General features: G+C 37.7%; 1 protein-coding gene across 1 annotated transcript in view; it reads right to left on the bottom strand.

The window, feature by feature from the left end:
• Positions 1–215: 215 nt before the first annotated feature.
• Positions 216–15,588, bottom strand: part of ANKS6 (ankyrin repeat and sterile alpha motif domain containing 6) — a gene marked incomplete at both ends in the record, with an annotated part of 28,382 nt that continues 13,009 nt past the window's right edge. Inside the window, 8 exons of the mRNA XM_008942057.1 lie at positions 216–283; positions 2,041–2,157; positions 3,555–3,744; positions 7,191–7,372; positions 8,041–8,206; positions 9,816–10,019; positions 11,004–11,053; positions 11,639–11,849. Coding sequence (XP_008940305.1) covers positions 216–283; positions 2,041–2,157; positions 3,555–3,744; positions 7,191–7,372; positions 8,041–8,206; positions 9,816–10,019; positions 11,004–11,053; positions 11,639–11,849 — 1,188 coding nt within the window. The remainder of the gene's footprint in view (positions 284–2,040; positions 2,158–3,554; positions 3,745–7,190; positions 7,373–8,040; positions 8,207–9,815; positions 10,020–11,003; positions 11,054–11,638; positions 11,850–15,588) is intronic.

Here is a 15,588-nt window from a genome sequence, read left to right as displayed (position 1 = left end):
GTTCAGTGTAAAAAGCACTGCTGTTTGCAGCCCTCTGGAGAATGCCAGGAATACCACTTGGCCAATGTTTCAAGGTCCTCTCTGCTACCAGAAACAGTTGTAAAACTTTAAATTTGAGATTCTGGATCACAATTCTGAAGCAATGTTTTTTGCATCCTGTTGCGGTTTTTCTAAAACAGTAAAAAAAAATAAATGTAACTCTAAAAAAGACATACCTCTTGTTCCTCAAAGATAGGCTGATACTTTTCAAGCGACAATTTTTTAAGGATGCCAGTTAGCTCATCTGTAATAATAGAAAAGAAAAATAAAACAACCCCCCCACAGATCAGGAAAGATTTTAGTGATCTGTGCAGTAACTGCTGGAAATACGTATCAGAACATATATTGTACACAGTAATATATAACAAAAACCCAATCACACCTACTCTGCATCAGAATTCAAAATATTAGCTTATTGTGTTCTCACCTACTTCCCTATACTGTAACTCCATCTAGTCTTACCTTCCTAGGATAAAAACTTTCTCTTGTACTGCCCTTTCTTCCTCATTAAAAGGATCTTAAACAAGCAAACCGCTCAGGACAGCTTAGGGATTCAATGCCTCAAAGGCAGGTGCTTGGCCTTAAGATGGCTGATGCAGATCTTGCAGGCTAGGCAGCAGAACTCCTCAGGCTGGCAAAGAACTGAATGGGGCATTTCCATGCCGTGATCCAGGAAGGCAAAGTGTAGAGCAAGCAACCACCCAGCTGCTCATTCGAAACACTGGTATAAGGGTAAATCTGAACCTCTCCTCCTTAAGTGCCTGACACCCAGGTATCTCAAACACAGATAGCTGAAGTCCAGCTAAAATGAAACCTGGGCAGAAACTAAGTTTCATTAGCTTACCTTCCAATGCTAACAGCTAACTAACCTCTCTTGACTACACACTCCCTCTCTCAACTACGAATTCTGTTTATTTGTATTGCTTTGCTGTCACAAATGACTCATTTTTTTCCCCCCAGAAGTACCAAAGTGATCAGTTAAACTAAGGAGTCAAAGTCAAAACATGGATGATTACATTCCACAATCAAACTATATTTAATATTCCCCATTTAAACTCACTTTCATTGTAAAGACATCACTATTCCACTCCTAAGTATACCTGCTTTTTCTTATTTCACTTCTTTGGGTTTTGACTGTCCCTCTTCTTTCATCATTGGTAAAAACATGAGAAACAATATCACTCTTTACTCTTCTGAGAAGACATCAAATATCTTGAGATGGACAGATTTTTCTGTGCACTGCTCTGGAAGCCTCCTTCTTTACACAGAAGAGCCCACAGAAAACTCAAGTGAAAAATTCTAATTGAGTCTTATTTTCTGCTAGGGTTCTGGGGGTTCACCTCAAGGCCAATTCATGTGGCATGCTTAACACCATTTGTAGACAGTCTCTAGGCTGAAAGCTTTAGTACCCTAACTGAGGTTAATCCATGGGAAAAGGTAACCAGCTTTAAAAACACAGCACAAGAATGTCCCCATGCAGTTTGATGAAAAATATCATCTACAGAAACAAAACAAAAGTTTCATTAGAAGCCCTTAGATATATTATTAACCTTTTTTTTTCTTTTATGTTGTTAGTTAGCCTTCTCAGTTTTCATCACACTGGTGTGCTTAAATTATAGGTTATGATAGGGGAACAAACTTTTAGGGTCTCCAAGCCCAGGGCCTTGCTGTCACAAAAAACTAACTTCTAACCCTTTCCACACACAGACAGTACTTTCAGCTGTAGGCCTCTCATGTTTTGGTTTCCTCTTTCCTTCTTCTAGTTCCTGTATTATCCATTAAGTTTGAACAAAACCTGAAACCTCTCACTTTCACAACTCTTGAAAACACATTGGTTCTCCTTGGCTTTTGCACTATTTTTCTTTTGGTCTATTCATATCTTGTCTCCCTACCCATAGCCCTGGAGAAAGCAAAGGTTCTCAGAGCTCTTAGTACTTCTGCCACATTACTCCTATTCAGCACCTCCTTTGTACTGTCTGTAGCAGTAGATTAGTAGATTACCTTTCTCCAAGTTTTCAGAGCTTCCTTTTATTCTCCCATGGCTTCGTCTTTCATGATTCTCTACATCACTGGTTCTCAGAATTGGGACAAGCTGTTGATGGTCCACCACGTGGTTGCCTAAAAAGAAACCATGCATGCCTCTGAATCCTGCTGCCTACTGCTCCTTCACAGTAATAGTCAATGCAAAACAATTTTCTAATTCATTTAACTTTACTTGAAAGAAGAAGAAAGCAAATACTGCAGGCCTTCTGTACTTATTCTTCTGATCACTGCTGGGCCTGCGAGCATCTGAACTGTTGCTGCTGAATCAAATCACAGCAAGAGAAGCCCTTGAATTAAAGGACAAGTACAATGAACCCAGAACTACTCAGGCTTCTCACAACTTATGCCTCTACTACAGAGGGAACTCACTGCATCATGGCACTAGTGGGGCAGCTTCACCAGGTGAGATAAGAACAGCTGACAGCTTGGGGAATTCCCCCTGCCATCCAACAGCAAGTTCCCTTCCTTTTATATATTTCTAAACTGACAACTCTTATGTTATTGAGCCATAATTATAAAATGGCACTAATTAAAATATGAAAGGATTTCCTCCAGCAGTCAGTACAATATGTTACAGCTAAGCCATAAGAGGACAGAAAGGGGGTCAAATATCACCTCTCTTTAGTGTCAAATGGAAGTACAGTGTCGATGGACAAAGTTAGCATCAATGAAAACAAAACAAAATCAATATGGACACTTAAAAATAATAAAAATAGTACAAAGTGCCTCTTGGAGAAGCCAGATAAAAGTCATATCTGTCTTTGGCTTTTGCCAAGAAAGTTTTGACCAGATGATCCCTGATGTCCGTTCCAGCATAGTATTCTATGATCTCTTATTTAAATGATTATGAGTCTTATTTTTTTTTCACTTATTTTGAGATGTTTATAGAAGAAAACAAAGTAATTGATATCCTACTTCCAATGCAGTAACATCACTTTCTAGAATAAATTGTTGTAATCTAGACCTAAAGGCTCAACTAAAAGGCAGTAAACTTATTGGAAAAGTAATATTATCCTTTCATGTGACCTAAAGTTCAGAACAAAGTCAAAATGAATTGAAATTTTACTTCTGTAGTGATGTGCTTCACTGCATTTGTTTAAAAAAGAAAACCAAAACTTTTCAAAATGTGGAGAAAGTGCATTTTCTACCCTCAGCAAAATGGCATAAAATGGGATTTCAGAGATAAGGCAGGGAAGGAAGGAGGCCACTTAAGAGTGGCCTACCTACATGCTCCACACTAGCTTTGAGATGGGACCAATCTCCATCTAACTGGAAGGGACCAGAGCTTTTGGGAGATAAACAGCCAGTTACTGCAGAAATACCAGTCTCACAGTAAAGAAACACCACAACAATTTTTCTGGAAATAAAAACATTCTTTCTCATGCAGTCATGAAGGTACACAAACCCAGTTACAGCTTTAAACCCTTTGTGCTCTTGATGACTGAATCTCCTGCAATTAGTGACCTACTCACCGTCTTCTGTAATGGTACCACTGCTGGAACCATTGCTCTTGGCCTGTCTGTGAGAAGAAGACAGAGAGGACTCTGCGTTGTGAACCTTAGGAGATGGGGAAGGTGACGGGGAAGGTGTGAGAGTTGGTGATGTGCTTTTAGATGTAGATGAAGTCCCAGATGGAGGTCTTTTGTTCATCTCCAGTTTTTGCTGTAGTTAATGATACAAACATTTCAGTTGGAAAAAAAAAAAAACATTTTTACCTATATATGCTTCAAAATATTGAACTTCAGCTGCATATCATTTCTGAAGAGCATGTAGTCACAACCAGGAACTTCTGCTGGATTCACATGGAGCAATATTGATTTATCCCAGGTGAAGAGTTTATCCTCTTAAATTCATCATGGAAAATACATTTACTAAGGCTGCAATTTTGGAATAAGAAAATTATTTCTTTTAAAGCAATACTATACACAAGCACTACAATTATTTGACTCTCAAAAGAGGTCTTTTTCATTCAGAGATATAATTAAACAAATAAGGACTCAATTAAAGCTTTTCAAAGAGTATCAGATGCTAATTTAAAGTAGCACTTCATGCTGGATTAACCAAAAGTATGTAGCAAGCATAAACGAAGTTTCAGGTACATTTAAACCCCTTGCTGCACTGGAATGAAAGCTTCCAGTCAACCCTTAAACTTGTTATTACTTAACATGAATCAAATTATTCAGATGTATTAAATATTTAATAAATGTGGAAGCGTGGAAAACACGAAAATAGACAAATTAGAATGAGAAATAAGAATATATCTGTATGTTCATCAGTCTTTTCCAAAACAAGTGAATATATCTCATCTCCTAAATTTCTCAGACTATATATCATTTCATATGTTTTGTCTGATGTTCGCATTATATAACCTAAAAAGAAGTCTCAGGTGATTTTCTCCTGAATTTCTGAATTCAGAATTTAACTGACCTTTGGTCAGTCAGGCTGCTACAAGAAAAACATCTGAAAAATTTCAGCTGGGTCACCAGGCAAGAAGGGAAAATGGCAGTGGCTCCTGCCACTCTACAATTCTGCTTCTGTGCTATGGCATAAATGGAACTTTTCTAGTTGATGGAAGAGATGCAGACTAGAAAGACAAAACTGCTTTGAATTGCAACATTTTTCCAATAGTCTACCCTATGCCAGAGAGTTTACCCTATACCTTCATAGCCCTGCATTGACTTAACTAGAAGTGATAAAGCATGACACAATCCCAGAGGTCGCTGAAGAACATCAAGAACTCATCTCAATTTTTTTCCCCAAATTTTCCTATATTCTCTTATTGGCCATTTGTATTTCAAAATGGTCTTCCCTCTCTAGTAAATTGTCTGCATTTACTCAAATTGCATCAGCCTGTGAATTGTTACTCAGTTTTTCTTTTCCCTTCTTTAAGGCTTTGACAATCCCAACACTTGTGGATAATTTTTGCAAAAATTTTGCACATTTTTGTTTTGGGGGGCGGGGGAGAAATAGACACCAACAAAAACCTTACATGAACTTACATGATCAGTGTAACACTGCTGCATTTTTAGATCCACTATTTACTAGTTTAGACAGCATGAGCCTACTTGGAGGGGAGATGTGTTTGCACAGTAGATATAGACATTAAATTTTCAGCACTTACGTTGACTACAACAAAGTAGGCTGGTTAATCTTTTGCAGCCAGTGTGGATCCATATGTGACCGTGTACTCCCAAGGGACACTGATGTCCCAAAAAAACACCTCAGACAAGTGATACATGAACACTTCTAGTGAGATCCACACTGATCATGTTTTGTTACTGGTGAATAGACTGAAATTCATCTGGATATCTAAGAAAGAGTAATGAAAGAGCTGTTGCCTTTTTAACACACTGGCAGCATTTTTACTTTAAAATCTTTTCAACAGGATGATAAAATGCCTTCCCAAAAAACTATCTGCAGGGCATTGCACCCCATTACTTATTTATCTTCTAACGTCTTCCATTGTGAGTGGGAATAATAATTAAAAATTTCACAGGGGTAACTCTGTTGTAACAACAGGCCCCATGATCAGCAGCCCAGAGCTCACAGGCACAGGTATTATCTCTCCAACGGCTAATATAATTGAAGAAAAGATAAGATTTTGGGGGACAGACAAGCAGCTCTTCTGAAATTATTTCTAAGATGAAAACAAGCTGAGAGGAACTGTTCAGAGTTTAATTAGAAATACAGTGGTCAGACCACCTCTGGAAGAGAAAGCATTTGGTAGCTGTTCAGTAGGCGACTTTAATGAGGGAAGAGGACAATGAAGTGGCTTTGTCTAGAGGAAAGAAAGAGACAGATCATTTATAACGCAGCGAGCGCTTATGTAGGATAGAAAGGGAGGAAAGATGATCATATGCCAAAGAACCAGTGTGAGTCCACAGCTTTTGGGAATCCAGCAGAGTTATAAATTTTAGCTCCCAATCCCATTCTTGAAAGCAACCAGTAGTCCCTTCAGAATCAGGACTGATAGATCAGAGACAAAGCCACTATTCATTGAAACTCTTTTGGCATTGGTAGTTGCACATTTGTATTGACTTTTGTCCTTCAGAAATTTCTATTAAATCACTAAACAGCTTTGTAATTACTTTTATTGTTGGTGTTTACTGACTAAATATACACATTACTTACTGTTGCTATATAAGATGTCACAGAACAAGAAAGCAAATATAATAACTTTCTTTTCTGGGTATTTTTTGTTTTTCAGGCAAAACTTCAAGAAGAATTAATTAAAATTCTTCTTGAAAATTAATAAAAAAAAAAAAAATACAAAACCCAACCCAGAACAAAAAAAAAAAGCTGCTTGGAGATTACACAAGAAGAAAGTTGAGAAATTTTGCTCTTGGTCATGTGTTTTAACATTTTAAGAACACCAGACACGAGACCCAAACCCCCAAATTATGAGCTTTCTTTCTCTTGCTCTCTGAAATGCAACGTTTCCCTGTGTAAACAAACCCGTACATTTCACAAAAGTGTATCACATCTTCTGTTATGATGTTGCTTTCTAAATTGTGTCTCTGCAGATTTTGAAAAGTAAAAATTTCGTACAAAGCATTTGTTAACTTTGAAGTACAGGAGCAAAACTGGGCAGGAAATGAACAGGGAGTCACCACAGATAACACAGTCTGCGCTCAGGAGCAAAACCTGACTTTGATGATGACAACTTAATGCTCAGATGGTTTAAAAAGAACACCTGGTAGAGCAGGCTGGATACATGTATATGGTTGTGGTCGGCAGATCCTGGTACAAATTACCTCATGTTCTGCACTCAGGTCATGCCTTTAGAGGGAAACTAGCTATGCCACTTCAGATTAAAGGACAGGACTTAGAACACTGGACTTAAGCAGGGCCATAGAAAGAAATAATCCGAAATCAAAAGTCAATGCAGATCTACCCTAAGATCAAGTGTTACCTTTACTGTTTTAAAAATAGAGTTAAATTAATAATAATAATAGGCCCGATCTTTTATACACTTGTAAGTAAAAGGAAGATTTGTGGACCTGAGAAGTTTTCACTACTGTGACAGGTGTTAAACGTCACGCAGTCAATCGCCCATGGCTGAAACACGACGCATTAAAATTAGACAATTTGGAAGTACAAATATTTACATTTCTCTGTACCTTTACAACCTGCCCGTTGCCAACAGCTTGAGCACATGGCACATCAGACAGCGTGGCTGAAGGAGTTTGCTGGACTGGACTGTGCTGTTGGCTGGGTTTCTGTTCAGGTAAGCCTGCTGCTTTTCTTCTTTGGGCTGCAATCTGAGACAAAACATTATCTGCACTGCCACCTAAGAAAAAAAATAAAACCAAAGTCAAGTAAAATATAATTTAAAAGTCTTTGTTAATTCTCAATTCACCTCTCTCCACAACACACTTTCTTTTATAAATTGACTGGATGAAGAGAGAATTGTAAGGTTGAGAAATGTTCAGCATCTTTCAGGAAAGGGAACAAAAATCAAGCACAGAAGAGAGAAGCAGCCTTGTCTATACACACAGAGCTTATTTTCATACTCCTGGATACAGGTTTCATGAGCTGCTTCACCAAATTGTCTTTACAGCTGCAAGACAAAATGCTTGCAGCTTTGTTTTTAATTGAAAACTGATTTTTATTTTAAATGTAAAGCAAGTAACATTGGAAAGAGACAGCTCTATGAAATGAACGTTGCAATGCACAAGCATCCACCTGATCCATCATGGGTGGACTCAGTAAAATCACCATATTTTCTGAGACAGAGGCTAACCTATGAGACTTATGTAACACATATGAGGCTTTTGTTTCCTTATGTAGGTGTCCAAAATCAAATCCTCTTCAAAAAAATTGATAGAATTTTTGCATATACACTTGCAGGAGCCTCCAGAAAAGGTTTAATATCTTCTGCTACCATCACAAACACTAGTTTTTTAGCTGAATCAGACACAAATTACTTTCTTATTAAAAATAAAGGCAGCATGGTACCCGATCTGTTGTGCAGTTCTCCTCCATGTCTGTTAATTCCTGCAATGTTATTGGAACCACCAGAAGAATGGGGCGAATGGTTGAAGTTGTTGGAATTTGAAGGAGATGCAGGTCTTCTTGCAAATGTTGGTAATTTGACAGGTCTAGTACCTTTGCTAACAGATGTCTAGAAAACAAAAAGAGAAATAATTTTCATCTTTCCTATTTGAGCAAAACAAAGGTTGAATTTCAACTGCTATTTTATTTAAGTTCTGAAACTTCCATGGAAGAACAAAAAGAATATGTGAAATAATCTTATTTCATATATACAAATATACTGAACATATATTTATAAAAATATAAATACATTGTGTGTGTGTATATATATTCAATGAAAGAAATGACACCATAATAAAGGCATCAATTCTCCTTACCCTTTAGCCAACATAAAAAGAGCACATATGATGCACCTCAGATCTGATATACACAATATGATTAGCAATGGGGATAAAAAAAAAAAAAAATAAAAAATTATCAAACCTCATTCTTGCAGAATCCTGGTTTTGTCTCTCCCATCTTACAAAACACCTACCACCTACTTCTCATCCATCATATCTCTGTTTCTTACTAACTACACTGCAACAAGGGGCATGAACTTTCTCTCCTCCAGTTGTATATTCATATCCCCTTGAATCTAAACATCTACCTGCACCATTTTATTAACTGTTCTTAACTGAGGCACCAATGATGTAGCTATACACGAGCCAAATCCTCAGCCACATCCACACTTCCCCTGCTCCTCACTTTAGAGACAGGTGCCAATTATCCACTTAGGTTACTATAATAATTTTTTTTTAGGATGACAAACATTTACCTTCCTGTGATCTATCACGTCATCTCTAATACTCCACCTTATTCCATCTAAATCACCTCTGTTGGTATTAAGCTAACTTTTACTGAAAAAAAGAATACAGAACAAAATTCTTCCTAAAATGTCTTCATTGTCCCAGTCATACAACTGACACGAAATACAGTTCTGGACTAGTGAAATACAACTCTTCTCTATACTTGGCTATTAGAATCTAAAGTCAGAGGAGTAAGCACTTGTCCTTTTTCTCCTACTAACTGTGATAGCAAAGGTTGCTGAGGTTGTTTTGCTTCTCAAGACAAATGAGCCATTTTCCTTCTGTTTTGTGTTTTCTCTAAAAACACTGTAGAATCAGGCCAGCGCTTTCTATAAATATTGAATTTATTCAGGCTTTTCCTCTTTTTGCAGTACTTGTACTTTAAGGCTGTATGCCTTCAAGCCCACTTGATCACGAACTGCTAAAACGTTTTTAGTAAACTTATTACTAATCTTTCAGAATGTTATGACTGTATATTAATGTCTCACTGGTACTTCTTCCCTCCCTCCCCATTTCCTAAAAATTGAGAAATTTTGATTCTTTTCTTCTGCCTCTAGTCTTCTTCCAAATCAGAGCAGTTTCCACCACACTCCAACGACTGTACCTACTTTGGCAACTAAAATACATAGGCAGAACCAGCAGCTACTTTAGCAGTTTGCAGTAAATTTTTTAGGGTTCAACTTTATTCTGGTTAACAGCAAACAGGTCATTTCATTTCATACAAAACTTTTGTTCTACTTATGTTCCTTGCATAGAGATATGTATTCTTCCTGAACATTAAGGCTTAAAAGGAGAAGCCATTACTGAGACTGTGGGTTTGAAGTAATTTCTAATCACAAACACAGTGTGGCTCCCCACCCAGCCTAGCCCGGACACAGTTTGTTTGCTTACTATATCCGAGTTTCCACTGCTGTTGAAATCGTTTTTGATGGCTCTCTGTGGCCAGGCAGTTCTCATCTGTTCAGCTTTGCCATCTTTGCTGAGTCGAGTTCGGTCAGAATTCCAAAGCTCAAAACTCGAGGGTGGTAAGAAAGGTGGGATCACTGCTTTCAGTTTGTCGCTGGGCAGCCTGGTAAAGGGAGCGCTGCTCCGCAGCTGAGAGAGGGGAGCAAAGAAAGGACACAAGTGAGGAGCTGCCCCCTCAGGGAGAGTCCTGCCAGCTGATGATGCAGTTTCAAAATTGTACATTAAATAAAAGATGGAGACGAATGCATTTTTAAACAAAATAAAATGAAAACGAGACACAAACGCAGTATTTGTGAAGATGTACAACACATAATAACAGAGATAATTTAATGGACGTTCTGGCACCTCTCAGTAAGCTCATTCATCTAACACAATGAATACAGAACTACCTCTTCCTTCATTGGGCTGAATCTTGCTCCAAATTTATTTTAACAGGATTGTTAACAATTAATTTCAAAGAAATAACAAGGTAGCCTTTGTCTTCTCAGACAGAACACCTGGAAACAGTGAACAACTGCCTGCTCCTGCTCTATGTGTTCTCCATAAAGAGAAAAAAAACCCATACAACTGATTTGGCATCCTGGAGTTCTTCCAGTCAGTCACATCAAAAGTTACTCAATCTTTTTAAAAAAAGATCATAAAGAGTAACCAGACAAATTTGACATCTCTAGGGAGTAAAGTGACAGAGTAACAAAAGAAGAAATAGGATAATACAAATAAACATCCCAAACTAAATATTTCACAGTTGCCTTTACTAGTAATTTCTCACTTTCACATTATACCATGTTCCATTCATGTTTTCCTCACAGCATACTGCCTGTCAGCAACTATTCCATCTAGTTTACTAACTCGGCGCTGATGAAAGGTACAAGTGACTCCCGAAAACAGTCAGTACTTGTGAACAGCTTCCATAACCACAGTACTTGTAGTACTTCCCAGCCTAAGAACTGCTGATGTATCACGGCCTGTCAGCTCCTGTCCAATGACAGAAACTAACGATAGGTCTCTTTCTAATGCTACTTGGATAGGAGGTAAAAAAAAAACTCAAAATAATGATAGGAGCTGCATGACCTTCTGGACTGGGCTGAATACATCAAGAACACTGCAACATACCATGGTTGTCAGTAATTCATCATCCTTCCCTCCTTTTCCACTGTTTACACCTGAAAAATATATAAATGATGTTTTATTGTTTATATGCTCCTGCTTTAGGTCTCAAGGACAGGTTATTGCTTTCAAATGTTCAACAGCTTTATCTTCAGTAAGCCCACAGAACCAAGACTTCCAGTGACACTGTCATGTACCTAAATTAAAGTTAAGCCAGTAAACTTATCACAGACTGTGGGGGTTTCATGTGGAGAGCCGCATAATTTCAGCAGGCCTGCTTTATGATCTGAGCTTTTCTAATCTCTTTCTTCTCAGAATTGTTTGTTTAAAAGAATCAGTTTTTATTACATAACTTAGTTTATCAAAGACACTGACAACTTCCGAGTGACCTGTCTCTGCTGTCCAATACTGCTACAGAACAGTAACATGGTTATATTAGCACTCTCCTGATTACATGATGCTGCACTCGGTATTCAGCATGAGCAACACGAGTGCAAACATGTCTTTCTATATATCACAACTACATTGCATGTCTTTTCAGTTAAATTAAGTTAAATAACAACAAAATCAATACATAAGAAATAGCATCATCTTCACTACCCCATGAGAGCTCACTTCCTACAAGACAGCTCTGGCTTTACCACAGGCTTTGTTGTTTGTGACCCGAGCTGCAGCAGCATCAGGGCTCCCGGCGGTGTCCGTGTCGCTCTGTGCGAGCGCTTTGGCGGCGGAAGGTACCGACGGCTCGGGCTCGTCGGGGAAGGGCCCAAAGGGGCTGGAAGGAAAGCCGTGGCGCAGCGTGGGACTCAGCTTCAGCCTGCGGAACCGGTTGGACATCCTGCTCCACCACGACTAGATTGACAAGAAGACACAACAATTTAGTTCCAACTAAAAGGGGGAAAAAAAAAAAAAAAAAAAAGAGGAAAAGAAATGTATAATTAAGTAAACCTTACAGCAGTGATAAATCTGTCAAGGAGTTTTTGAGATAAACTACAGAAGCAATGTTAAAGTGGTTTGCAATTATCAACAGAATTCTTCACCATAATCTGTACGCATAAAATTAATCTCTTGCCTTATTTCTCATCTGGCAAATGCCTTACAATATTTTTCCACGCTATCTGAAAAGACAAGCTAGATAAATGTCTGAGGGAAATTGAACAGAAAATTTCTACAGCTACATTGTAAATATATAATCTCCCCATTAACTTCCAATTTCACCACCCATTCTTACACTCTCTGCCATTAGTGAACTGCCCTGTCTATTTTCGGCTTTTTAGACATGTGCATAGAGATTTATGCAATCTACATGAATGCTTCTCCTTTTTAGGATTTTTAGATTTGAAAAAAATCTTAGGATTTTAAAATCTAAATCCTTTAGATTTTCAAAATTAGTGGCAAACTGGAAGACTTCTGATAGTATTGCTGTCAAACTTACACACAGTGCTGCTGTACAGATAAACCCTGCCAGACTGGAAAGATCGTAAACTGAAAAAGAGCAAGGCAAGGAAATATCAGCTGTAAAACCTCAGGACTACTGCACGTACAGTCTCTGTCCATACAGCTATCATAGGTGGAAACTTACTCAAAAGGACCATCTTTGCTCAAACTAAGATTTGTCTGAGCATTTACAGATTTACACATTTTTACAGGCACACAGGGCAAAATGATTCAAGTATTTAGCAGAACATTTCTCTAGATTATACAAGACTTACAGGCTATATCAAGAAGACTTATGCAATCTCTAATAAAGATTATGTGGCTTATAGTTAAGTAACATTATAAATATTTTTTATTATTTCGTAGTAAAGCTTCTTCCCTTTTTGTTCCTTGGAACACCTTTAAACAAAAATAAAGTCATATATAAGTGATGATACTTCATCAAGACAGCTTTACAAGATATCCAGTCCAGATAACACACTTTCCTAGTTCACTCTTTATTCTTAGCCATTCCTTCTCACCACATATATTCCCCTCTCTCCTTGGTGTTTAACACTTTTCAACTGCTTACCGATATATGTCTTCCCAACTGTAATACAGTAGAACTGATATAAGCTGTAAAATTATTCCTTGCAAATCATTACAGCAGATGATCATTAAAAAGATTTTAAATCTGCACAGAGCATTAGTAATGGATAGAGTTCTCAGACCTTTGTATCTCTTCAGAGTCATAACTAATAAAGATTTACATTACTTTCAGCAACAAAGGCCAGATGGAAAAAGGCAAGAGAGACAGTTCTGAGCAAGCAGTAAAACCCCCACAGTTCAGCATTTATTCACCTTCCAAAAGAAACTGAAAAGGAAAAAAAAAATCCATCTGGTTTTAACACAGTACAAAGAACTTTGAAGAGAGACTGGTTGCACAGTGCGCTTTGGTGTTGTTCACTGCAGCTAGTTTGCTTCTGTAACAAAGATCACTTCCAGGTTCCTATCATCTTTGTTACTCTTCTCCACAGTGCTGTTGCTTCCTTAACACCTGCTGGCAGGACAAACCAACCCCAAAAGGACTAAGTACAGGCATCATGTTATTCAGCAGGAAAGGAGCAATAGTGGAGAGGTGCATGTCCTTTGGTGTTCAGAGTATGGTGGCCTGAGCTGGAGTTTCTACTCTGCTCCCGCAGATGCCTCGGGCCTCCCCATATTACACCCTACTACATCACAGGCACACAGAAGTGGGAATAAAGGGCTTTAAACTAGACAGAAGCAACCAAGTAACCAAAATACATTTGTGGTTAAAAACAGTGCCTGTCAAAAGGCTGAAATCTAGTAGCAGTGAGAGAAGGCCATGGTATCAAAGAAGAGAAAAATGGTGTTGCCACTGGAGAACACCTTCAACATTTGTAACAATATTAGGAATGAAATAACAGCGAAAGAGCTAGAAACCTCTGCCCTCAAACAACTCTAATCTAAAAAAAGAAACTGAATGTCATAATCCACACAAAATTTTTGCATATTGAAAAGGCAAAACTTGGTTTTCAAGTTTTCAAAATATCGAGAAACGAACACCTGTTTGAAAAGTGTAAAGAATGAGATCATGGTTATCCACTAAATTATCAGGAAGTAAAGGAACAAGGGCCTGTATTATGCATAGATTACAAACAAAAGAAACACACAACCAAATAAAAAGTCAACTGGTTAATGACAAAAATGACCAAACAAGAGACACTGAACAGGGTTTGGTTTTTTTAAACTTCAAAAGCAGCCTACTTGTGATCAGATATTTTAGTATGAATACCATTAACAGGAGGAAGGTAGGAATATATGTGCATCTGCTTAACAGAGTAAGAATATTTAAATGAGCTTACACAAACTAAAACGAGACAAGACTGATTAAAATTACCCTAGAGTAATTATAGATGACATGATCTCTGAACAAATATTGATTATCCTCAAAATAAGTTAAGAGGATGTAAGAAGCTATAGAAGTGAGGCAAAAGGCAAATACATAACCACACCCCAAAAGGAAAAATTTCAAATTAAACATTCTGATCAATAAATTTTAAAAGGACATCACTGAAAACACTTGGTACATCATCACAGCTCATAAGAGACAGAAGCATGGGACTGTTGGGAATAAATCCCACTAAATCATTCTCTCTTTCTGACCGAGATACTGGTCAAGTAGAGGCAGAAGGGAGGAAAAGCTGTAAAACAGATTGATTTCAACAAAACCTTTATTGCTATTCCATGTAACATTCATTGGATGACTGAGGAAATTATGGTTCAAGTAAAATCAAAATAACAAAAGCACCATAGCCCTAAAACATATTAAGAGACAAGTTACCAACAATTTAATCTGAAATGGGAAGGACACTTTGTGGAGTGGAACAGGAGTTTGAAAAAGTTCATTAACAACAGCAACAATGAAACATAACATGTTTCACACAGTCTGTGGAAGACATCAACCTGCACAGTTTCATGACCACCCCAGACACCCTAAGCACTGACAAATTGACATCATTCAGTACGAGTCAAGCTGACACATAAGAGGAAGAAATCAAGTGTACAAATACATAAAAGGCATTAAGTAGCAAAGTAGACATAGTAAGGAAAAAAAAAAGAATATCACAAACTAAGTATAGGTGCACAGTGTCCTACTGCTGCTGCAAAAAAAAGTGAATTTCACTGGTAACAGCATGAATCACACAAGTCTGCAAATAGCTTTCGAACACCACTATGTGCTACTGACACCCTCGTTGGAATCTCATGACTCGTTTTGGATCCCTCACCTTGACAGACACAGACAAATTAGAAATAGTAAGAAGTTTAGGAAATATAACGTGTAAATAGGGAAATTTTAATGAATTATTTTTGCTTAGTCTAGAAAAAAAAAAAAAATTTGAAGCTATGATGATTCTTTAGGTACTTCTATAGTTCTTATAAAAATTAAGGTGGCCACTGAACCAGAATCAATCAACATAATATGCAGTAAGAGAGAGAGAAATTAAATCAGGGGCAAAAAAAAATTCTGCCCACAAGAGCTGAAAAGCAGTGAAACTGGGTGCTGACAGAGGCCATGGGACCAAGGGATATTCTTTACCACGATGAAGGAAGAGAGAATAGAAACTGCTGTCAAGGATGTTCTTGCCATGTT

Source organism: Merops nubicus, unplaced genomic scaffold, assembly GCF_000691845.1.
Source record: "Merops nubicus isolate BGI_N331 unplaced genomic scaffold, ASM69184v1 scaffold52976, whole genome shotgun sequence".
NCBI classification, from domain to species: domain Eukaryota; kingdom Metazoa; phylum Chordata; class Aves; order Coraciiformes; family Meropidae; genus Merops; species Merops nubicus.
This window is presented reverse-complemented; position numbering and strand designations above follow the sequence as displayed.